The 24,053-nt window shown below is 47.4% G+C and overlaps 1 protein-coding gene across 5 annotated transcripts in view; it reads right to left on the bottom strand.

The window, feature by feature from the left end:
- The window catches only part of akap6 (A kinase (PRKA) anchor protein 6), a 170,799-nt gene that overhangs the window by 122,193 nt on the left and 24,553 nt on the right, over window positions 1-24,053 (bottom strand). For 4 of the 5 annotated variants that reach the window (XM_076748702.1, XM_076748698.1, XM_076748700.1 and 1 more), the window contains exons 4-11: window positions 12,989-13,098; window positions 12,618-12,759; window positions 11,891-12,532; window positions 11,082-11,438; window positions 10,660-10,803; window positions 10,421-10,549; window positions 10,063-10,320; window positions 122-244 (exon numbers count right to left, since the gene is read on the bottom strand). In XM_076748702.1, coding sequence (XP_076604817.1) covers window positions 122-244; window positions 10,063-10,320; window positions 10,421-10,549; window positions 10,660-10,803; window positions 11,082-11,438; window positions 11,891-12,532; window positions 12,618-12,759; window positions 12,989-13,098 — 1,905 coding nt within the window. The remainder of the gene's footprint in view (window positions 1-121; window positions 245-10,062; window positions 10,321-10,420; window positions 10,550-10,659; window positions 10,804-11,081; window positions 11,439-11,890; window positions 12,533-12,617; window positions 12,760-12,988; window positions 13,099-24,053) is intronic. The other variant, XM_076748701.1, reaches the window with a different exon arrangement.

Raw genomic sequence — 24,053 nt, forward strand, 5'->3', positions numbered from 1 at the left:
CTCGAGGGTTTTCAGGTTGAGGTTAGAAGGTTTGAGAGGTGAGGGAATGTATTCTGTCAACGAGGGTCCTCACAAGCACAAAAGCACAAAAGTGTGTGTGTTTGCGCGTGCGCTTTCTCACCAGGTGTGTGTCCAGGTAGACCCTCAGGCTGTCCAGCTCCTGTCTGGGCTGAGTCCAGTTTTCTGTGCTGTCCAGCGCCTCCTGCAGCCACGAGATGAACCCGTCCAACTGCTGCACGAAACACTGAGGAGAGAGAGAGAATTCAGTCAGGTGATTGAAAAAAACAGTAATAAGAGCATGAATAAACACTGCTGTCCACAGCCTGCTGGACTCACATCAAAACAACACACACAACACACAGCAGAGATGGAGAGATGGAGAGAGAGGGGACAAAAAAGACAGATATAAGAAGAAGAAAGAGGAAAAACAACAACAGAGGGAAATAAAGACGAAGTCGAAATCAAAAATGTTTGGAGAGTTTGAGAGTGGAGGGGTATGAAAAGAGAGAAAAAACAACAGATTGGAAGGAGGAGAGGATGAGAGGAGGAGAGAGGGATGAAACAGTGGAAAGAGGAGGAGAAGGGGAGAGGGGGAGAGGGGGAGGGGGGGCGGCTGGACGGTGTTTCAGAGCTGATTCCAGATGAATTAATTCAAGGACAGAAAGAGAACAAAAACGAGACCCGCAGGACGTAACAGGTAAACACACGAGGACGAAAACAGAGAGAGGAGGAGAGAGGAGGAGAGGAGGTGAAAACACAGCCAGAGACAACGCAGGAGAGACAGAGGACACGTGGACGGGGGGGACACAAATCCAGAAATGAAGGCACGGCAGGGAAAAATGGAGGAAAAGAGGAAAAAATGTAAAAGAAATTAACGCAGCGAATGAAAGAGAAAAACATACAGAAAAGATACAAAAAGAAACAAAAGATACTAAAAGAAACAAAAGATGCAAAAAGAAACAAAAGATGCAAAAAGAAACAAAAGATCAAGAGGAAAGAGAAAGAAATGGAAAAGAACGTGGAGGAGAGACAAAACACAAAACAAAAACCAAGAAGATACAACAGAGAGATGAAGAGATGAAGTCAGTCAGATAGAGAGAGAGAGAGAGAGAGAGAGAGAGTGATAGAGTGATAGAGAGAGTGATAGAGTGATAGAGAGAGTGACAGAGTGATAGAGAGAGAGAGAGTGATAGAGAGAGTGATAGAGTGATAGAGAGAGAGAGAGAGTGATAGAGAGAGTGATAGAGTGATGGAGTGATAGAGAGAGTGATAGAGTGATAGAGAGAGAGAGAGTGATAGAGAGAGTGATAGAGTGATAGAGAGAGAGATAGAGAGAGTGATAGAGTGATGGAGTGATAGAGAGAGTAGTATAAACGAAAGCAGAGAGTTGAACATGCATGTCTTCATCTCTGGCAGGCTGCCCTTCAGAAGAGCACAGACGGACGGACGGACGGAGAAGAAGAAGAGAGGAGGAATCAGAAGGAGAGAAGAAGAGCGCTCGGCGCTTGGTGGATAGCTACTGCCATCTACTGGCTGAGGAGGGGATCTCTGAGGAGACGGAGCTCAAACCTGAAGCACCTCCACCTGAAACCTCCAAATCTGACTCGAGAGACAAAATCTGAAATCGTCTTTCACCGATTCAGAGCAACACGTGAGCGAATGTACTGATTTCAGTTCAGTGACAAATGCTGGAAGAATCAGCAGAAGATCAGGAGGATCCACATGAAACAGCATCTGATCCAGTATCGATTCCTCCCGTTAAATCCCCTTCACTCCTCAAGAGGAGCAGAGGAGGCGGCTTAAAGGAGGCGTTTAAAGCGTCAGTCATGAATGAGAGACGGAGGTGAAGAAGAAGAAGAAAGAAAGAAAGAAAGAAAGAAAGAAAGAAAGAAGAAAGAAATAAAGAAAGAAGAGTTTAAAGCATGAGGGAGGAGGACGAGATACAGCAGAGATCAGACGAAGAGAAGAAAAAGCTTTAAAGCGTTTCCGTTATTTTAGAGACAAAACAGGAGGATTAAAGGTGTGTGTGTGTGTGTGTGTGTGTGTGTGTCTGTTCAAGCCTTTAAAGAACAAACTAACAGTGTCCGTCACATTCACTGTCTTTTCTAACACTAAGCACCAAAAACAAGAGGCTGTGGTCCAGCAGCTGTTAGCGTTGGAGCTAGCTGCACGTAGCATCACGTCCCGTCCTCGAGGTTTGACACAACACGGAGGTGAGACAGAGACTGAAGGTGGATCTTTGGGTTAAAATCTGTCTGTGTGGGACAGTAACTGTGGTTTGAAGAAGCATATTTTGCAAATATTAAGACTCGTCTCTTCGATAAAATACGACACATCTGAAAGAAAAGTGACGGCGCCCAGGAGACATTTTACTGGACGTATCTGTAAAACATTGACAGAAAAGGTTTTTTATTTGTTTGCGGAATCTGATCATTCAGCACAAACTATAAACCTGATTTATCTGATCGTTATTTGATCGCCGGTCTGAATCCACTTCTGGGAAAGATGGTGGTCGTGGCTGAAGGGAAGCGAAGCAGAGATGTTTCCAGAGAGAAAAGCGGCGTGAACACAAGCGCACAAAGGTCAGCGCGGAGCCGCGGCCTGAATCTCACGTCTCCGGCTGCAGAGCGAGCGAGCAACAGGCAGAGCCGGAGAGCGAGAGCAAAGTCATTTACATAAAACTGAAGACGTAAATTCATTCTTTCCAGTCGGAGCTCAAACATCCCGTCTGAAAAACAAGTGTAACTGTGACTGCAGATCATCAACAAGACAATTCTAATATTTCATACACGGCTGTTGTTTTCATATCTTTCACTGAGAGCTACCCAGAAACTAAACGCAGAGAGAAGGAGGCTGCGGCGAGGAGCTAAATCTGATGGAAATTACTTGCCACATGTGTGCATCCATGCTTACAGCTCGCCTACAAATCACTGCATCCAATCGCCACGTGTGTGTGTGTGTGTGTGTGCGTGTGTGTGTGTGTGTGTGTGTGTGTGTGTGTGTGTGTGTGTGTGTCTTCATATGGGGTGTATCTGCTCGCCCAAATGATCAAATGTGTGTGTTTGTGCATATACGATATATGCTTCAATAGTGTGTGTGTGTGTGTGTGTGTGTGTGTGTGTGCGTGTGCGTGTGTCATGCAAACCTTGACCGATTGAGCGGCCGTATGTTAATTACAACCGTGAACCTTAAAAAAAAAAGTAAAAAAAACATCGATATGATTCCGTCCATCTCCCCGCCGCTCGTTATGGAGGAGAGATGGAAATCAAAAGTATTGATGAGAGGAGGAGAAGAGAGGGAGCGCAGGAGGAAGAGGAGATGGAACTGGAGGAAAAGAAAGACAAACGGAGGAGAGGAAGGAGTTGAGGGAAAATGAACGGGAAGGAAACAAGAATAGAAGAGAAGGAAGGAAAACAAAGGAAACAAAACAAAAAGAAAAGGAGAGCAGAGGAAGCAAAGAACTTTAGAGGAAAGGAAAGACGAAAGGAAAAAGAAATGCAAGGAAAGAAAAGCAGATTAAAGAAGAAGGAAGAGAGGAAAGTTATAGGAAAGGAAAGGAAAAAAGAAAGGAAAGAAGGAATGAAAAGGAAAAGGAAAAGAAGGATGGGATACAGACGAAGGAGCGAGAAAAAATGATGAAGTATGAGAACATGAGATGAGGAGCGAGGTTGAGAAGGAGAGGAGAAACGAGGAGAGAGGAGGAAGAGGATGTAGGCGTGAACAGCAGCAGAGGGAGCGCCGTTGGTTTGGATATCGACCAGCATGCACTGGGCTGCTTACGGCTGCTTTGATGTCTCTAAACCAGTGAGGCTCCTGAGGGGCAGAAAGGCCTGCTGGGAGCTGAAACGCCTGATCTGATCCTCTGCCGCCTGGATAACCGCTCTGATATCTGCTTCATCTCTTCCTCCTGTGGTTCGGCTCTTCACCGCTGGATAATTACCGTTCAGCTGACGGCGCTTTCTGAAGGACGACGCTGATAGATTTAGACTGAAACTCCCGACAGACGATGTTTGGCTCCGATGATTAATATGTTACAGGCATTAGGTCTGATTTCCAATGCAGCCAGAGCTCAAGACACAATGTAAGCCCAGATCTGCTGCTGGACTGCAGAAAGAGAGCGAGCCAACGGCTGCTCACCTTTTTACAACCTGAAAACTTTTACCGGAAATCCTCAAATACAAGCCGGGTGTCAAATAATTATCCGGAGCTGAGGGAGGGGGGACCACCTCGCTTCATCTGACTCTAGTTTATGTCAATCAGGACGGTGGCAGAGCGTCTTTCTTTGGCCTCTCTGCCTGCAGCTGAACGGCGATCCAAACGCAGCGACAGGAAACAGGAAGTGAAATGAACGAATCAGTGAAGCAGTGAGAGCAGCAGAGTGGTGAGAATGACGAGTCAAGGACGTCTGCTGCGGTCTGTAATTATTATTACATGAAAAACTTCACATATTCCTTCATCTTACACGCATGAACGGACACGCTAGCGCTGTTATCATGCTAGCTGTTAGCTGTGAGCTAATGGACTGCTGCAGGCTAGCACAACGTGTTGGTTATGATGGGAAGTGCTAACAGTTTGTGGGCGACTGAGGCAGCAGGAAAGAGATGAATTTTCTGTGCAGGGTTCCACAAACATTTTGGGGGATTGAGCTGAGACGGGTCATTTCCACAGCGGGCTCAGTTATTAGTGCGACTACGTGAACGAGTCACACCAAACACTGAACACCGCTCCACCGAAATTAAAGAACTCCAGGGAAGGAAGTTTGATTAGAAATTCATTAAAGCGGTTTTATTAGAAAACATGGAACCTGTGCAGCTCAGTGTCGGCTAAAATCTGGACCGGACGGGACCGAAGCTTCCTCCAACAGCCACATTCACATCTTCTGCTTCATTTATTTCTTATTCTGAAAATCTGCTTCTGATGGAAATACGGAACGGCACCAAAAGAAGGTAGCGAGGTACGAAGAAAGAGATAAAAAGATGAGAGACGGGAGGACAGAAGGAAGGAAAGAGAGACAAGGCCGTGCGTCACACCTGACTGCACCTGCCTGTGTCCCTGAGATCGTCCCTGGGAGACCCCTCCACTGCCAGCTGTCTGCTGCCGTGGGCACAGATTCATCTCCAAAGCATCACAATTACACATGAGCTTCTGATGTTGTTTTATTTCACTGTCAGTGTCTCGTGTCAGACACTCGCTGCAGATACGTAGAGAATGTTCCCTCAACACGACTGAAATCACCGATTCAAAGACTCGAACTCTGACTTTGTGATTCATAGAGGATCTGAAGTGTTGTTCTGCATCGGCCGATGAGACACCTGCTGAATAAAGTGACAGATTTCTGAATGGAGTTTGGTTTGTTCTGGTCTTTGGAGCATCTGTGTCGCCAAACGGCCTTTACAAGAATCAGAATTTTACATTTTACATCACTTTCTTTGTGTTTTACCAGCGACAGCTCTGACCTGAGTCACATCAGTTTAATAGAAATTATTATTAATTAGAAAAGCTAATTGTTGTCATGCCATGTTCCTCGTTCGCGTCACCCAGTGTTACCACGACGTGGGACAGAGAGACGACGGGATTAACTGGTCGCAGGGTTTTTATTTTAACAGATCATCAAAGGTTGACACCTCCTCTCTCAACCTTTGCCTCTGAAAACTCTGATTGCAGTGTGTTTGCATGAAAAATATCACCTCATAGATCCATTAACAACAATTTCAGTGCAAAACAACGCTGATCTGCCTCCTGAAGGCCTGACCAGCGACATTTTGAACCCGTCTTTGATTTTGGATCCGATTTTTAGCAGAATCAGAGCTTTAATCTGCAAACAAACACTTTGTGCATCTCTGTCTGTCGGCTTTACCTTCCCCTTAACCTGTTTATCTATAGAAACACAAAAGAGGAGAAGAACACCCCCCTCCACCTCCTCCTCCTCCTCCTGCTCCATCTCTCTTATTTTCCTATCCCCTCTGCTGTCGGTGGGCGTCCCTGCCCCCCCGCCGGGCCAATCAGACGAGTGTTGATCCGAGTCTGTTGTCTGTCTGTCTCCCACTGCTCGCAGATAGGCCGGCGTGCCGCAGAGCCGCCAAACACACAGACACCTCACACTGAGGCCGCCGACCCAGACAGCACATACAATGTGATCACATGACGCGTAGGACACTTATCTAACTGATGGACTGTTTCTCTGTCTGCTTTACTTTGGCTTTGTTTCCAGGAAATTTCAGAGCACTTCAGGAGACACATCACACACGGCGCAATTAGGAACTTTGGGCTCCGCAGACGTACATTTCCTGCATCGGCCTCATAAACTTTCATGAAACAAGCCGCCGGTTTACGTGACGCGGATCCAAATTACGCAGGGTTGGTTCCGACATTACAAATGACGAGGAGGTCAAGGTCGAGACAACGGCGTCTTGACAGTCAAAAGGAGGAGAAGAAGTCTTGGATTAAATATTTATGTCTGACAGCAAAGGCAGCATGAAGAACTAAGGAAAGAAGCAGAGGTCTAACGGGGGAAAGGTTAAGACAAGGTTATTCAGCTCTAACCAATCAGCTCCCTCCTGTTTAACATCGAGGACACGTCCGGTCAATGCAGACGCAGCGGTGGCGAGAAGCAGCTCACGTGATGTTTTTCATGTTGATCCAACGAGTGCGTCCATTTCAGAACTCATCTAGCCTCACCTGAAGGGGATTTATGGGTATTTTGGAGACAAAAAGTGAAGTTTGTGTCACAAACCATGGAGAACATCTGAAGAACGTCCACAGAGAGAGATCAGCTGGTCTGAGCGAGGCCACGTTTTCACCTCTAATGCAACAAACAGCAGGGGGAGGCAGCGGGTTACAGGTTAGCTAGCGTTAGCTTCAAGATTTATCACGAGCTGAGGTTAGCGTAGCAGCATAGCACGCCTCAATGTGATGATTTCAAATGTAATTACATGAAAGTACACGAAGTTGTGCTGAAGACGAGGGTCGACATTCTTCAATGTTAGCATAACGAGGTGACTGCAGGAATAATGTACTAACTTCAGATGATTCAGCGTCACGTTTCCTTAAGATCACACAGCTCCATCATGACAAGATCACGTGACCATGTGTCAGTTTAACAGCTGAATCGAGCGGAGTTCAGGCTTCGCTGCTGGTCCTTCTCACTGAAAACGAAGCTGGTCGTTGGAGATGAAAATAAACGTCTGCCCACGTCCTGATCTGTCCTTCTGACAGCGAGCATAACTGATTTCCTCTCCCATAAAGTTCAGATATGAGATTCTATTAAATTCGCCTCCGACACCAAACGGGGGCGAATCCTTCTCCCCCGAGGAGACTCCTGGACAGATTAGATTCTGTCCTGCTCCTGGATTTGATTCACTTCTGCTCCAGCAGCGATCTCTCCGCAGCGTCTCTTCCCTGGACGGATGATTTTCTCCATCCCGTCTTATTCTGCTCTGTTGTATTCAGCAGAGACTCGGCGGAGAGACAGAATGTCATCCTCCACACTGAGACTCTCCTTCTCCTCTCTTCACTTCCTCAATTAGGCAGCTCATCCATCGCCATGATTACATGCTGCTAATTAAGCAGCTAATCAGCTAATTACCCAGGAGCAGAGAGGAACGAGGAGTGTGAGTGTGAGTGTGAGTGTGTGTGTGTGTGTGTGTGTGTGTGTGTGTGTGTGTGTGTGTGTGTGTGCGAGTTAACACGAGCTGACATGTGTGACAGCAGAGCATAATTCCTGGTAGTCTCAATGTGTTTTATTACATATTTCGGGGTTTTTTGGGAAACATTTGCTTCCCGTTAATGCTAATGTGAGTTTGTTTGTGTAATTCTTTGGGGTTAAATGTTTTAAAGGATAGAAATTAAAGCAGAGTTTTGTCAGCTCAGATGCTCCGTATGTGTGTATCTGCATCCATTTACATCAACAAACCCAGTACTTTACATTGTGCATTGTGCTGGGGCTCACCTGAACAGGCTTTTTCACTGAACTGAAACACTCAGCGCCAGAGGGGCTCTGAATGATTCAGGGGAAGCGGCGCCGGGCCCCGAACGTGCCGGGGATTATGGATACTTATTGTGTCTGAGACATTCAGGGCATGCCAAGAGGGCAGGTGCAAAATTTCTACCTGCATACGACTAATCAGAGACGCTGTTTTTACAAGGAAAACCAAATTTTAGCTTGTGGTCGGTACTCAGAGCTGTTTCTGGTGCTGCTGCGGCGTCACACTGTTTCACTGCCAGACATGACGGAAAAGACTGTCGACTATGAGAGGCTGTTTGTTTTCTAATCACCTGATGTGAAAGTCCAAATGCAAGATGAAGATCATTCTGTGTATGTGCAGATTTTACTGAAATATCTGACGGAAAATGGAACAAACGTGATTCCAAAGAAGTGAGGACGCTGCGTGAACCTTCAATAAACCAGAATGTGATCAGCTGCTCATCGTTTCTGACATAAACTCACCTGAAAACAGCCCAAAGTCAATATATTTAATGTGCTTCCTCATCAGCTGCTTATTCTGAATCTGAAACAGGCCGATTGGTGCCAGGTGAGAGGATCGTGATTGGGTATGAAAGAGGCGTCCTGGACAGGCTCAGTCGTTCATAGAGGATGGAGCGAGTTCACCACTTTGTGAACACATGATTGGATGAAGGAGATGAACACATGGACTCAGAGACATGTTGGCCCCTGTGAGCATGTTAGTGATGTTAACGACACTAAATGATGAATGTGAGGAGTTGATATGCTGTGATGTCACCGACAGGATTTAATTTGTCGCCACGTAAACAAGCTTTACTCCAAACCACAGAGCTTTATTTAAAATTCTCGTGGAGATCAGAAAGATGCCAAATATTCCCCCCGTGGACGACTGTTTGTCAGGCCGCTTTAAACGGGGATCAAAGTGTTTCCACAAGACGAAAGGACAGAGACAGAGAGGGACAGACGGAGAGAGCGAGCAGGGGACAGCTTTGACATTTCATCAGTCAAATCATCATTAATTCTGAATATTAATGGGGGCCATTTGATTTGAATTTGGGCATATGGAGGACAGACTTTGACGAGGGGATCAAACTGGTGACCTTACGGGTCACCGATCCCCAGACCCAAGGACGTCCCTCACGCTGCCGGGCCTTTAATTCACAGATTGATCCTGACTGATAATCGTATTACAGCGCTGGATTCTGTCTGTGGGCTCCCGACCCGGCTAACACCAGATAAGACAGAGATGCTGAACTTTATTGATCCCTGAGGGGAAAGTGGGATGCTACAGCAGCAACGTAAAATGTTGCTGGGAGAGGAAAAGGTATTCAGAATTAGAATATTAAGGCAGTAAAGGGGAGAGAGTGAAATAAATGTGAATAAAATAAAACAATAAAACATATTCGAGGAGGCGGCGGAGCTTTTTTATAGCGCTAATTAAACGAGCAGCCACGAGGAGAACGAATCCCCAGAGCTATTGACATTTCGCCATATTCAATATGACAGATATGACTGATTAGTTCACCGGGCAGCCTCATCAATAATCCGCCTGCCAATCAAACGTGACCTTTAGAAGGGGGGTGATGAATTAACGGGGCCACGGGACGATCCGATACAGCCCTCCAATCCATCAACACGGCTGCACGGACGGCAGGAGCGCGCCGGCGTTGAGGTGATTTGGGTTCGACTTGTTGTCCTCTGTCAGAATAAAAGTACGGGGATTCGTCTCGTGGCTCCGCCGCAGAAACATGCTGATGCCAGCAGCAGCCAAAGCAGCTAAAACAGGCCTCCAGGTACAGAGCCTTCAGGTGATGCACTGCGCCTCCTGGCAGCCATATTGGTGGTCTTACTGTCGGTGGTGGAGGTTGAGGAGGCAGGTTGGGTTTGTGGACTTTGACACAGGAGATGTCGGGGTTCATTCCACCAGTCCACACGGGTTTATTCTGGCCGTGACAGCGAACGCTCGCTGATGCTAACTAAGTGTTTTTGTACCGAAAGCCAATTAAACATTATTTAAATCATTGATCATAATAATCAGAATTCACAACAGAGAGAAAGACGCACCAAAGCAAGGACAGAGACAGACAGACTGTCCATACCTCTATCTTCTTCCACACGTCGGGGTCTTTGTCCTGATTCTGAATGTCCTCCAGCAGCTTCTGCACCAGGGACGCACCTCCACGCCCGTCCACCAGGGGCGCTGTCAGCTGCAGGCGGCGGTCCGCAGACCTCCGTCCCTCATCCTCCTCAGACTGCAGGTCACTTAAGGGACCGGACTCGATGCTTTCGTCCAGCGACGGAGCGATGTCGCTGGAGGAGGAGCTGAAGCGGCTGATGAGGTGCCGCCTGTGAGGGAGCTGAGGGGAGGTGGGGGGAGAACCAATACTCCGGATCAACAGATGCTCTGCAGCGTTTATGGACTCACGACATGAGGAGATAAAACATGCTGTGAAATACCAGCGGTGGCAGCGGAGAAGGAACGTCGTCTCCGCTCTCTGCCAGGTCCCAGTCCGGGTTGAGCTCCGTCAGGTCCCAGTCATCCACATCCTGCAAAGCATCCTGGGTAGAGTCGCAGCTGGCGGGCCTCTGAAGGACAAAGTTTAAGATTCATCAGCGGGAGCGCTTTAGTCTAAACACAGGATTCATGAAGTCATCTTTTTATGGGTTCATGATGTAGAAACCAGAGATCATCTGACCAGAGGGATGGACTGAGCCAGACTCTCCAGCTTCATCGCGAGCATCTCCGTCTTACGGAGCTGAGCGGGGAGGGCCAGGAACTCCTCCGACCCATACCAGTGCTCCCTGTCCGGGCTGGCCTTCGATGAAACCTGGGCCCCCTGCTGGAGGGGAGGAAATAAAACCGTCAAAGCGAGCGGTGGTGTTGGACAGGACTGATTCACACCTGCTTGTGACCAGAGTTCAACTGCTCATCTCGTTTCTTGATTTGAACTCCTGTCTGATCGAGATTTAAGTCGACAAATCGTTAAATTAAACAGTTTTAGAAATGTTTCTACTGTCTTTGTGTGTCTCTGTCCATCTACAACCTGCATCTGTCTCACATTCACTCACACAAACACACAACTCTTAACACAACCTCAACTCTCCAAACTTCCCTCACCTTCTGACCCTGGCGCTTCACGATCCAGACTGCCGTCTTGCCGGGAGGCGGTCGGGGGTCTGACTCCTCTCCGGACGCCTCCAGGTCTGAGGAGAGGAACTGCTCCCTCATGGGGGAGGGCAATGAGGAGTCAGAGTCCCCCTCACTGTGTGTATGTGTCTCCTTCTGCGTCCTCTCCATTTGTTTTGATATTTCATCCTGAGGCTTCGGGTCTTGGAGAGGCGGGGGGGCGTCGGCGGTGGGTCTGGTCCCAGACGAGCTCTTCGGGTCGGTCAGCGGTCTGTGTGCGCTCCCCTGTGAGCGTCCTCCCTGTCTGGAGCTCACATGGTTTCTCTGGAGGTTGCGCCCGTTCATCACCTGTTTATTTGAGCAGAATTCGGGTTAAAGGTGATGTTTCAGAGGTTGTTCTGGTTTACTGAACAAATCCCATAGAGGTGAAAATAAATGGCCGTACAACAAGACACACATGAAACCTCAACAGGTAAAAAAAAAAAAAAAAAAAAAACTGGCCAGGTGGAGGAAGAACCACACAGACTTCCCAAAACCAGTTCAGGCTGACGCATAAATCCCATTCAATGAGAACTAAGAAAACTAAGAAAACCAAAAGAAGTTCATGGATCCAGGCGAGACACGTGACTGCTGAGGAGCTTCTGAGGCCTGGTTTTAAACAGGAAGTGACTCAGTTTTTAATCAATTCATCCAGCATCAGCACATCATTTGTACAAATATATAAAAAATATCAAGGCTTTCAAAACGGGAAAAAAGTAGAAGTATAAAGTAGAAAACGAGTAGAAAAAAGAGGGACAAACCTGAAGACTCTCGTAGGACTGAGACACGTTTTCTGGATAAACCGAGTCCAGCTCCAACCAGAACTTGGAGCGGTCTGGAGGATCCATGAGAGAAGGGGTGCTCTGACTGAGCTCGCCCTGGAACTGGAGCCCAGAGACCAGGCCCGTCTTCCCCTGACCTCCCCTCGAGTCCTCCACCCTGGCTCCTCTGTCCGAGAACAGAGCGGCTCTCTTGGGGAGCGACGGCTGTGTGGGGGACACGTCAGTGCTGTGACTGACGCCCTGCAGGGGGCGCTTTGCACTCTCACTGTGGTTGGGCATGCCACATTGCATTGTGGGTAAAACTGACGGAGAATGGTTGTGGTTCGTTGAGTCGCCGGGCGTGGTGAGTTCAGGTAAACTGTTATGGAGATCGTGGTTTGAGGGGCAGGATGCTTTGCTGTCCTCTGTCCCCGGGTCCGGGTTTGAGCTTTGGGTCTGATCCAGGTCCTGGGACGGGTCCTCGCCTCCCGGCTCAGTCCCCCGGGCCTCTGGCTCGTCTCCGGGGCTGTAGTCACTCAACTCGAAGGCGGTGATGCCACAGTCTAAAGAGAAGTAGTCCTGACTGCAGCGAATGGTCAGCTGACCGCAGTCGTCCACCTCCGTCAGAGCGTCCAGACGAGTCTGGAGAGAAGAATTCATCACGTTAAAATACAGTGACTGCATGTTTACAGCTGTGTGTGTGTGTGTGTGTGTGTGTGTGTGATACCTGGTGCTGGTCCTCGCTGAAGGCCTGGAGGATGTCGGTCTGGCGGGTGAAGTTTCCGTTGGAGTCCTGCAGGCCCTGCAGCAGACGCTCCTTCAGGACCAGAACTGAGACTCTGAGCTGGTGCCACAGCAGCTGCACCGTCCTGAAGCACATCAGGCCAAACACCACGTAAAGAATAAATATTTATGGTTTTGTGTTTCATTTAGACCATTTTCTATAGGAGTCAGGGAGATCCACTGATCCACATCAGACCAGAAAACAGTGGAAATAAACCCAGAGAAGACAAAACCAGGAATCTAATGAAAGTACGACAGTCTGATAAACAGAATTCAAACCTTAAAGTCGTCTCATCTCGTCCTTTGAAGACTCACCTGATGTCAACGATGATGTTGACTGAGTAGGACAGCAGTTTCAGGGAGAACTCTGTCTCCAGCAGGGCGTGAATCTGCTCCACATGGTCTGAGATGTCCTCGCAGATGTCCTGAAGTCACACACAAGGAGAGACAGACACAGAAACATCAGCAAAAATACAAAAGTGATTAAAAGAAGTGACAAATCACAGAAACACACAGACCACAGTTAGAGCTGTGTGGACAACAGTAAGAGAACAAAGACATCCTCAGAGCTGCAGCAGGAAAAGCAGAAGTGATGGAGATCTGTGACGTCACGCTTCCACTTTTAAACATGACTCAGTTTCATGTGGATCAGTTTGAGAAAAACATGGAGGACACATCAGTCAGAGATCAACACCGAGTCCACAGCATACTGACAGCTGACTGACGTGAACGGACTAAACCGAGACGCAGTAAAACCACAGACAGACGGACAGAGAGACAGACAGACAGACTCCAGCGGGACAGTGGACACACTATCAGCTGTGCCACAAGTCGGAATAACTTTGAACTGACTGACAGCGAAGGCGTTTAATTTGAGGTGCGGCTCATCAGTCAGCGTATTTCTTTAACTTCGGACAAAACCATGCTAGCTGTTTCCCCCTGCCTCCAGTCTTTATGCTAAGCTAGGCTAACCACATCCTGACTCCAGCTCCATACTTATTTTCCAAATCTAATATTTGCTGAAATTTGCTCATAATTAATTCATAATTCAACTTTCAATGTTAATATTTTTTCTCATAACGGTGGGAAATCAGCTTTCATTGCATTGTTATCGTTCATGACTCAGCTGCACCATGTTCGGTATTGAACCCTCAACCTGGACCACATCACTGCCAAACCTCAAAGCTTTGATTAAAAAAACTTTCACTAATGTCTTTCAGTCTTTTCTATGTTTTTCCTCACATTGATCACATCCAGACTAAAATTAGCTGACCTTTAAAAATCTGGCATCGAACCCTCGACAGATCATTTCCATCCACCTGCGGCCGCCGAGTCACCGCGCGGCTCCATGGCGACCTGCCTGAACAACACAACACCTCCCGCTCTGCCGCGGCCTGGATTGAAACACCGCCCGGCATGTGAGAATGTAGGTCACTAACGCTGCCAGCTTGGCTCATGCTAGCTTGGCTAACAGCGTGACCTGCTGAGCACGGTTCCAAAATACATTTGTCACTACTGTAAGTGGAGCTGCAGCCCTGCTGGAGCACGCCGGCTGCATGGAGTCAGCAGATTAATGCTCAGACGCACACGAGCGCAGAGCTTCTCATGTCACCTGCACGAACGCGGCGCTCAGTACACAGGTATCACGCCGGTTCAGGTGAGGGTGCCTGACCATCGCCTGCGTTCTGGCTACGGATGACCACGTGGGCCGACTCTGGAGCAGACTTGGGCTGCTTCAGGTGGAGAATCAGCTCTGGTCATGTCAGCAGATACTGCAGCAGCACAAACTGAGCGGACGTCCAACACCCAAATAACTTCACACTGTAAGAGATGAGACTTAACGTTATGAGAAACTCCACTAAGGAGGCGAACTGCAGGCCTGAGCCAAGGACCATCGTTACATCTCTTTCATTTCCTGTCACGTCTTTTTAACCTATTAAAGTCAAAAAATGGCTTAAAAACGCTCCACTAATCAATATTTTTATATTCAAACTGGATCAAATGACTCTCTCAGTGCTGAGAATTCCCCAAAAGTCTGCACAGCTTTTTTTATTTTAGCATCTTGTAGCTCATTATTTGCTGCATGATTCAGCAAGATTCAAATGAATTCAAATGTATAAAATGTAAGTTCAAATTTACGACTCAGCTTTCTGAAAAAGTCCAAACAGCTTCTGTATGAAAGCAAATGTAAAAACATGCAACACAGAAACTCAAACTGATCCTGTCTGCACATTTTAAAGGCCCCAAAACCAGTAAAACCAGTGACACAAATGGGATCGTAATGAGCTAGAAAACAAGAAGTCAGGCCACGTCGTCTTGATTCTTCACCGTGCTCCTTGGTGGACGTGGTGACCATGTTTCTGGACTTGTCTCGCTGCGTCTCTGAAGACGTTACTGAGAGTCCATCAGTCTGGAGTTAAGTGTGAGCTTCCTAAAACGCCCAACTGACTGCCTCATCAAAAACGCCCCGCTGGGAGATCAAGCAGGGGAGTCCACAGTTAACACACTGTACAGAAAACACACACAAAACCTTTAATTAACTCACACACACACACACACACACACACACACAGAAAGCTTGAGTGAAGTTGAACATACACATACTGTATGTGTTCTTACACACAAATCCTCAAAACACTCAGTCCCTCAACCCACACAGCATGTACTTGAACTCATAGTTCTCACACACACACACACACACACACACACACACGCTCGGTTTCGTCATCAAAGCGCTGTCATGCCGTCCTAAAACAGTGCTGAAAATGTCACCCGTGTCTTTCAGATGCTTCAATAATTCACAAACAGCTTTAATATGCTAATAGACACACACACACACACACACACACACACACACACACACACACACAGAGCACTCAACAGAGGGCCCATCTGATTGAATTAACACCAAGTCCTTCGCCTCCATCTGAAGTCATTTGTTAGAAGATCTTCAGTCCAGTCAGACTGCTGAGAGCTAATGAGACCCTGGTGTGTGTGTGTGTGTGTGTGTGTGTGTGTGTGTGTGTGTGTGTGTGTGCATCAGGGTATTTTTCTGAAGGACATTTCTGTCCCGGTGACCTGATTTCCTGCAGCAGATGTTTGTTGGAAGTTTGTCAACTTTCAGAGACGCTGTGAACGATCCTGAGCAGAAATCAGATTTTCACGTTTGGTCATTTGATCCGTAAATGACTGAACTGAGTATCTGGAACCCTCCACATGTGTCACAATATGGAGTTAAATATGGAGTGACAGAGGATCCCCACTGCTACTACACACTGAACGAAGCGTCACAGCAGCCAATGAGCGAGCGCCTGTCCCCGCGTGCTGGGTCGCTAACGCTAGCTAGCAAACTGTCTGCAGGTGAGCCAGGGAGCGGACTTCCTGCCTGAGCTGTGCTTCTGCTGCCGACAGTCCGCGGCCGAGCGGGAAAGGCTGCGTGTTTTTAATATGCACGTGATATCCTGCAGGTGGTCAACGAGGCCGACGAGACAAACAGGAAACTAATGAGCTCAGAAGCACCTGAAACTCATAACGGCAAAAACTGAGAACAGGACGAGAACTTCAGAGACGTTTTCACATTTACTCTGACTGACAGCTGATTAACTCTGAAGGACTCGTTTGCCCAAAGCATGTGTCTATATAAACCCCCGTGTGTGTGTGTGTGGGTATGTGTGTGGGTGTGTGTGTGTGTGTGTGTGTTTATGAACGTACACAGTTACACCACGTTCATTTACAAGAAACTCCTATTTAGAAGCACACGTTCCTATAACACACACTCAATCTATAATACACACTCAATCTCTCAATCACACACACACACGCACACAAACACACACACACACACACACACACACACACACACACACACACACATGCACTCTTGCACCCCAGTCACGTAGAGTCAAGACATGACCTGTCAATCACAGAGTCCATACATCCAGCAGGGTTTCTAATTGCCTAAAATCAATCTGAAGCAAGTCGACTCGGGCTTCAGCTCCAATCCCGGCTCACCCTCATCACGGCCGACATCAAGGGCTTCAGAGCGGCCGCGTTCAAACCGGCTGCGACAGCTCGGCCTCATCCGCACCCATTCGATCTAATAACCTTCAACTCCTCCACTGCAGCCCATCAGCGCAGCGTGTTTTACCTTGGAGATCAAATACTCCGTGCTCCTTCTCCCCCTGGAGTATTCAAATTAAGCAGCTTCAAAGACGAGCGAGACCCGCTGCTGCGATACAAAGACTCGTTACAGTCGTTTTCAAAGACTCCAAACTCGGCCTTTTCGTCTCAGGCTGCGTTCGCGGCCGGTACGTTGCGAGCGGGGTTTGTGAGCCGTGTCTCTGCTGCCCGACGGTTAAACCACCTGGACACAGCAGCAGGCCGTCCCTCTCATGAAGCTGCAGATGTTCTGCAGATGTCACTCTCTGCGTCCTGCCTTTCACTGTCAACACCGTCAGGTCATCATCTGATCACATCAGGACGTGAACGTGCACCAAGGTCACTCACATCAGAGAGAGTTTCATCATATATTCCCACTGATATCAACACCACAGAAGAAGAGTGACAGCAGCGACGGACTCACAGAAAGTGGAGAAACATTTAGTTTGTTCTAAAGTTTAAGGACAAAAAACACTAACAGCTGTGATTTGATGCTTCTGCCTGTTGAACTGATTGATGTCCTGGTAAAACTGGAGGGAAACGATGCGGGTGGAGGAGCTGATGGTGCTCCTGCCTCTTCCTCTGTGGTTGTTTACACGTCAGTTATAATCCTCTGGATATCACCTGACACTCCTGCTTTAACTCAGTAAAATTAAAATTACTTTGTTGTTTTACAAAAAATCCCAAACTTTCCATGCTGGAAAACTGGACGGATCAAACTCACTCCTACAGAAAACGATCTTTACAGCTTCCACAGCGAGCGTCAACGTTTACCTGCTTTAAAGTTTACAGCTCTGAGTGTAAAGAACATCGAACTACAGAAGCAACACATCGAAATGTTTTCTGACTTCATCCAATCATTTCGTCTGAAGCATTTTTGTATCCTTGAATCCTTGTAAAAACTTCCTCCATGTCCCTCCTCAAACTAACCGCAGCTCAGAAACACTTCCTGTGATTTCAGGCAAACGAGCTGAACCTGAAATGTCTGTTTTCATTCATCATCCTGACCAAGATGAGTTCACACAGCAGATAATCCGCCTCCTTTTCCTTCTCACTGTCTTCATTCAGGTGAGAGTGAAGCTGAGCAGCAGTGAGCAGGTCAGAGGTCACAGAAAACAAGCCTTTCTTACCTTTTCACACCGACCTGTCGTCTCTTCTCAGATCAACTTTCTTTAACATTCAAGATTTACAAAACTGTGCGTCCAAAAATGTTCCTCAAACGCTGAACGTGCTTTTAAAAAAGCCTCAAAGTTAAAGTTTGTCTGCAGTGAAAGCAGCGAGCGCTTCTTCTGACCAAAGCTCCAAACACACGGCCGCTCCCATGAGGGGCCGACTGACGCGCCAGCTGTGTGTGTGTGTGTGTGTGTGTGTGTGTGTGTGTGTGTGGTGTGACCTGCTTCTTGCTGGGGGGTGTTGGTGTTGGGGAGGGGAGGGAAGGGGTGACAACAGTTGGGAGGTTATTTTAAGACCAACCAACCAACACACTGTCACTGGGTGTCATTCTTACCACTTAAAACACACACACACACACACACACACACACACACACACACACACACTGAACACAGTCAGATGCATCTGGAAAGAAATTTCTCTTTCCATCAACACTAAACCTTCATTCTGGACAGCGTCAATCTGAAGAAGCAGCTGTTCACACCTGTCCAGGTGTTTTTTTGTGGTGTGAAGCTCCTCTCAGACACTCAGAGAACAACACCTCTGTCTGACGGACAGAAAGACAACCCAGCAATGTCCCATGATCCATGTTTGAAGACGGCTTCAAGCAGACAACAACAACAACAACAACAACAAGCCTCTGAACACACACAGATTTGTGTTTCCACTGAGGAACCGCATGAACATGAAACCCTGGATGGACTCTGACAACCACAACAGGCCACATGTCACCGCTGTCAGTGTGTCGTATGTGCTTTACTTCTCTCTCTCTCTCACACACACACACACACACACACACACACACACACACACACACTCTTCATCTGCAGTAACAGCTGTGGCGGCGGTGAGGAGGGAGGGACGAGATGTGAAGCTAACGCTGTTTCCTGGAGAGAAAACGAGTTTCATCATTAAAATAATAATAAATGTCCAATAAAGTGTCAGAACGGAGACTCTGTCCCTTTAAGTCCAGCAGTTTTATTCACTCCGTTTACAATTTGGAACGAAACACTGAGGATCAATTCACAAAATGCTGGACTTAAAACTGGCTGCTGACTGGAGCTGAAGAATAAATCAGATGATTGTTTTGACAGATGTTCTGAGTGTCCTGATTTGGAGGACTGTTCCAAACGAGCCTGTCCTCTTCCATGTGGACACTGATCTGTAGGCCACATCGTGAACTACAGTTCAAAAGGGGCGCGTCAGTCCTTGTTTTGTGAATGTTCACATAGCATTTATCTCTAAAGCAGCTTCCAAGGTCGCTGAGAGCAGCTCACGGTCAGTCAGCTGCTGCAGGCCTTCAAAACAGCCCAGACTGCATTAACACCATGAAATCTGTGCTGATACGTAGAAATGCCTCATCAGAGGATGAGGATGTGCTCCATCAGCTGCAAAACATATCAGATGATGAACATGACACGTCAGATCTGTGAGCTCTCAGGTCCAGGTCCAGATTCAGGTCCAGGTCCAGGTCCAGGCCCAGGTTCAGGTCCAGGAAGGTTAAACGACTCCACTGCTTGTTTCAGGACTTCGACCCATGCTGTCGTGGTCTCGTCTCTGGACCAGTTCGACCAGTTTCCGGTTTGTCTGAATTCAAATGTGCAGGCTCAGTGCTGCTGCTCTGACTGTCGGCCATGACGGGGGACAGGGAAGACGCTCATACTGTATCTGAAGTATCAGAAATAAAAGATTTGTTTTGAGTCTGATGCTAAAAACTCTGAGGTGTTGCAGATGCTGAGGGTGAGAAGGTCAGATGAACTTCGTGAACCATCCTTCTTTCCTCTCCTCCTCCGTCCACCCTTCACCACTAACCCCCTCCCTGAATATCTCTTCAGAGCCGTTCCCAGAATTCCTGGCGTAGCGGCGACAGTGACATCAGCAGGCAGAAATATCCGGACAGCTGGGGGACGGCAGGCTGCTGTTTTTAAATAAAGCTCTGCGGGTTTGAATCAGGGACACACAGATCAGGTTTACAGCGGAAAACCCGATCGCGTCGCAAAGACGAACGACTCGAACATGAAGTACTTTCTACAGCGTTACGCTGTGACGGACGGGGTCAGATCTGGAGGGACAGAAGGTGACCACACGAATCACAAAGACGTTCATTCAGAAGAAGAAGACGAAGAAGAAGAGAAGCACGTCGACATGGACAGACTGTCAATTAAGACTCTCTGTACGGTGAATTTTTAATAACTGAAGAAATTTCCCAGAGCTAGAAAAGCTGGTAATATGACACCAGAATGATAAACCAGAAGAAAAACAAACAAACTTCACTAAAATGATCCACAGAAGATGATAAACAACTATAATTGAAGTGAGCTGCATGTGTAACAATGACCTCTGTGTTTACTTCCTACATTTTTATATATATTTATAATCAGAGTCCTTTATGAAAACCTCCATGTGTGTTTTTGGATAACATTCTGAGGTTGGCGTGCTGACAGAATCACTGACAGTCCTGCTGCATGTGTGTCTGCTGATCCACACGTGAGCAAGCGTGTGTGCACATATGTTTCTGTTTGTGTGCGTGTGCGTGTGCGTGTGCGTGTGCGTGTGCGTACACACACATGAGCAGCCTCTCCTCTCAGAGCAGCACAGGACATTCTCCATGCAGCTGTTACACACCGCCTGCAGCCGGATGCTAAGAATGGCTGAGAGGCTGGCATACCAGCACGCACACGCACACACACACACACACACACACACACACACACACACACACACACAGAAACAGTGGTTGCATCACTATAATCATGTCCAACAGTCGCTCCACGGCAAGGTCAGGTTATAGAAAAACGCCCTGCAGGCAAACGCATTATAACGACGGCAGAGAGAGGAAGAGAGAGAAGAAACGAAGGAGAGGATAAAAGAAAGAAACAAAGCGAGAAAAGAGCGGCGAGGACACGATGAAGAAGGAGAGAGATCACCGGAGGCGTGAATCCAATTTCAAACGGCAGTCTGGCGATCTGTCCGCTTCCATCTCTCGCTCTGCTGGCGAGCCCGACGCCCGCCGACCGCCACGCCCGCAATTAAGTCAAATAAGGCTCGGGCCCGCTTTAACCTGGATGCGCCGCGTCAAATGTCCAATCAGATGCTCAGTGTGCAGCTACGGGCCGCGGCGGGGTGAATCCAGGTCTGACGGGCCCGAAGGAGCTCATTATTCAAACACAGACGTCAGCTGCTGATGACACTAAAGAGCTTTAAAGCAAACAGAATCATTTACGGGCGTCCAAACGGACTGCACGCGTCTGCAGCCGTTAGCCACGTTCCTCTGCTCGCAGGCTGACACGCAGCTCCTGCACAGACACACAAACATCAGACTGGTCTGAGGCCTTTAAACAACACGACGCTTCATTTCATGACACAAAATAAAGTAACTACTTCTGGAGTCAGGACATAGTTAGCTTAGCTTAGCATAAAGACTGGAAGCAGGGGGAAACTGCTAGCCTGGCTAAGAGCGCCTCTACAGCTCACTAGTAAACACGCTGAGGTTTGGCTTCATCGTCGCTGTGCAGACGCCAAAATAAAAACCTGTGCCCACCAAACATACTCAGCACCTTCAGCACGCTGTGGCACCTTCAAACTAAAATCACATGTTTTATTTTTATATTTCTGCATTAAATAAATTAAATACAACATGTTACGAGTCAGCTGAAGACGTGTGCGCACCAGTCTGTGCTGTGAAGTGGAGATCTGACGTGAACTGAAGCGAATCCTTTAGCGAGAGAACATAATTCTAATATGCATGTTTTAAAATCATCTTGAGTAGCAGGAGGCCTGTGAATGTTAAGCATTTCTGATGGCTCCACTTTGTTGTAATGCAGAGGACTGACCACTAGATGGAGCTGTTCACCAGAGAATGAGCACTGCGTCCTCCAGCCGTCATAAAGATGCTCAGACAGGATCCACCTGATCTGTTCTTGACTGCTTTGGGACACATTATTTACGCAGCAAAACTAAAAACGATAAAATAAAACATGAAATACTTTTAAAAAGCAACAGATGAACGATGATGAAAATCAACGTTCAGTTCAGATCAAAGGCGCTTTGTTTGGGTGACTCATTTCACCCTGCATTGTCCTGATCCACCGATTCACAGACGGCTCATTGTGACTGAAGCGTGCGAGCGTTTCCTGCAGGCTGCAGCTCAGATGTGACGCTGACAGGATGGGACGGAGGTGTCAGCGGACACGCGGCGTGAACTCAAGCAGAAGGCGTCGCATCTGGTTCGGTTTGTTTCTGCCTTCCAGCTCTGACCGGACTCCACTCCGCAAACTGTCATCGAGCTTTGTCCGTCCTCTCTTTGTTCGTCTCCTTGTCCTCTTTGTGTTGACGCTGCCCTGACAAGCTGCCAAATCTCAAAAGATGGCAGACAGAAGATTTGACTGTCATGACGACATTTGTTGTTTAAACGTCTGCAGATCCAGTCTGACCTCAGAGCTGACAGACGAGACGTAGTTCAGCTTTTACAGTTTGTACATTTCATCTCCTCTGTCGACAGTGGAGATGTGTTCTTCCACTTTCTAGGCCTTGCAGCACCAGACGGTTCAATCAGGACATTAAAAAGACTTTAAAAGTTACTTGAACTCACTTTACTGCAGCAGTAACGGAATGTAACAGTACATTTACTCAATACTATACTTTTAACTCAAGGTAGCATTTTATGCAACTTTATACTCCTACTCCTCTTCATCTCTTCTTCAGCTCAATAAACTCTTTAAAAAGCCTCTTGGATCAGCTGAAAATCATCGTACCAACAGGATATAAAGCAGTTCAATGAGCTCCAGCTGAAACATCTACAGCAGTAAAAACACATGAATCCACAGACAGAAACACTCTGACAGGAACACTTTACTGACACACCAGTACTTTTACTTTAAGTAGAACTGCAGCTGTTTGGTGAAGGGCAGAAAAACTTCCAGCTGTCAGCTGTCTGTCTACGCTGAGGTGAGGTGAGGAAAACAAGACTTCTACTCAGAGAGGAGTATTTTTACAGTGGTACTGATACTTCTACTGAAGTAGAGTATCTGAATACTTCTTCCACCGAGTCAGAATGACATCATTCACCCACACTACAAAGCTGCAGTTGTAACTGTCTAACACACACACACACACACACACACACACACACACACACACACACACACACACACACACCCCTCAAAACACACTGTTGCTGTCAGAGAGACACTGTTTGAGTGTGTCTTACTTCTATCTTTGTGAGGACCAAAGATCAAAGTGAAAGTCTGGGCTGTTTGAGATGAAGACCTTAAGAGTTAAGATAAGGTTAAGGTTAAGATAAGACGAGTGAGGAGCTTGGTCACGTTCATATGTGTCTGTGTCTTTGAGGGTGGACATCGATCAAGTCACGCAGCACCAATAAACCGAAATGAGGATAGAGTGGGTCCAGTTACGTTTAGCACACAAGCTAAGCTAAGCTAAGCTAAGCTAAGCTAAAGTCATGCCAGAATTCAGGTCTACAGAAAGTGATACATTAGAGAACAGGAAGTTTTCAGAGTTTGGTATGTTTGGGCAAATAAAAACCTTTTTCAGCCTCGTAGCTGCAGGTACCACGAACTAAACTCAGGAAGTGAAGGAGCTTTGACTGCATCACCGTTTGTGCTGGAAACCCAAGATCAGCCACATTAAACCAATAAGAGCTTTAAAAAGGCGACGCCGGCGCTTGATCTCCACACACGAGGGAAAGACCAGCAGACTCACGTGACCTGCTTTCTAATGCTGCTGCTGTGACTCGACACGCCGAGGCGGAAAAGGAGAGCGCTTCAAAATGTCAGACAAACGAGTGTGTTTCCTCTTCCTCTGCTCTCTCTTTCTGATCCTCGAGCACCCACAGCTTGTTTACCAGCAGACTGAAGCTGGAAATGAACTGTCGCAGCCTGAAGTTTGTGTTCAATCAGTCAGCAAACCCCGACGGAGCAGAGTCTGTAAGAAAGGACTGTGACACAGACGGAACGCTGGTCCCTCCAGGTGAGACGCAGGTAAAGGTTTCAGCTGTCTGAGCGGAGGAGAAGGACCAAACGAGGCCACG

Source organism: Chaetodon auriga, chromosome 14 (genome assembly GCF_051107435.1).
Source record: "Chaetodon auriga isolate fChaAug3 chromosome 14, fChaAug3.hap1, whole genome shotgun sequence".
Classification (NCBI taxonomy): Eukaryota; Metazoa; Chordata; class Actinopteri; order Chaetodontiformes; family Chaetodontidae; genus Chaetodon; species Chaetodon auriga.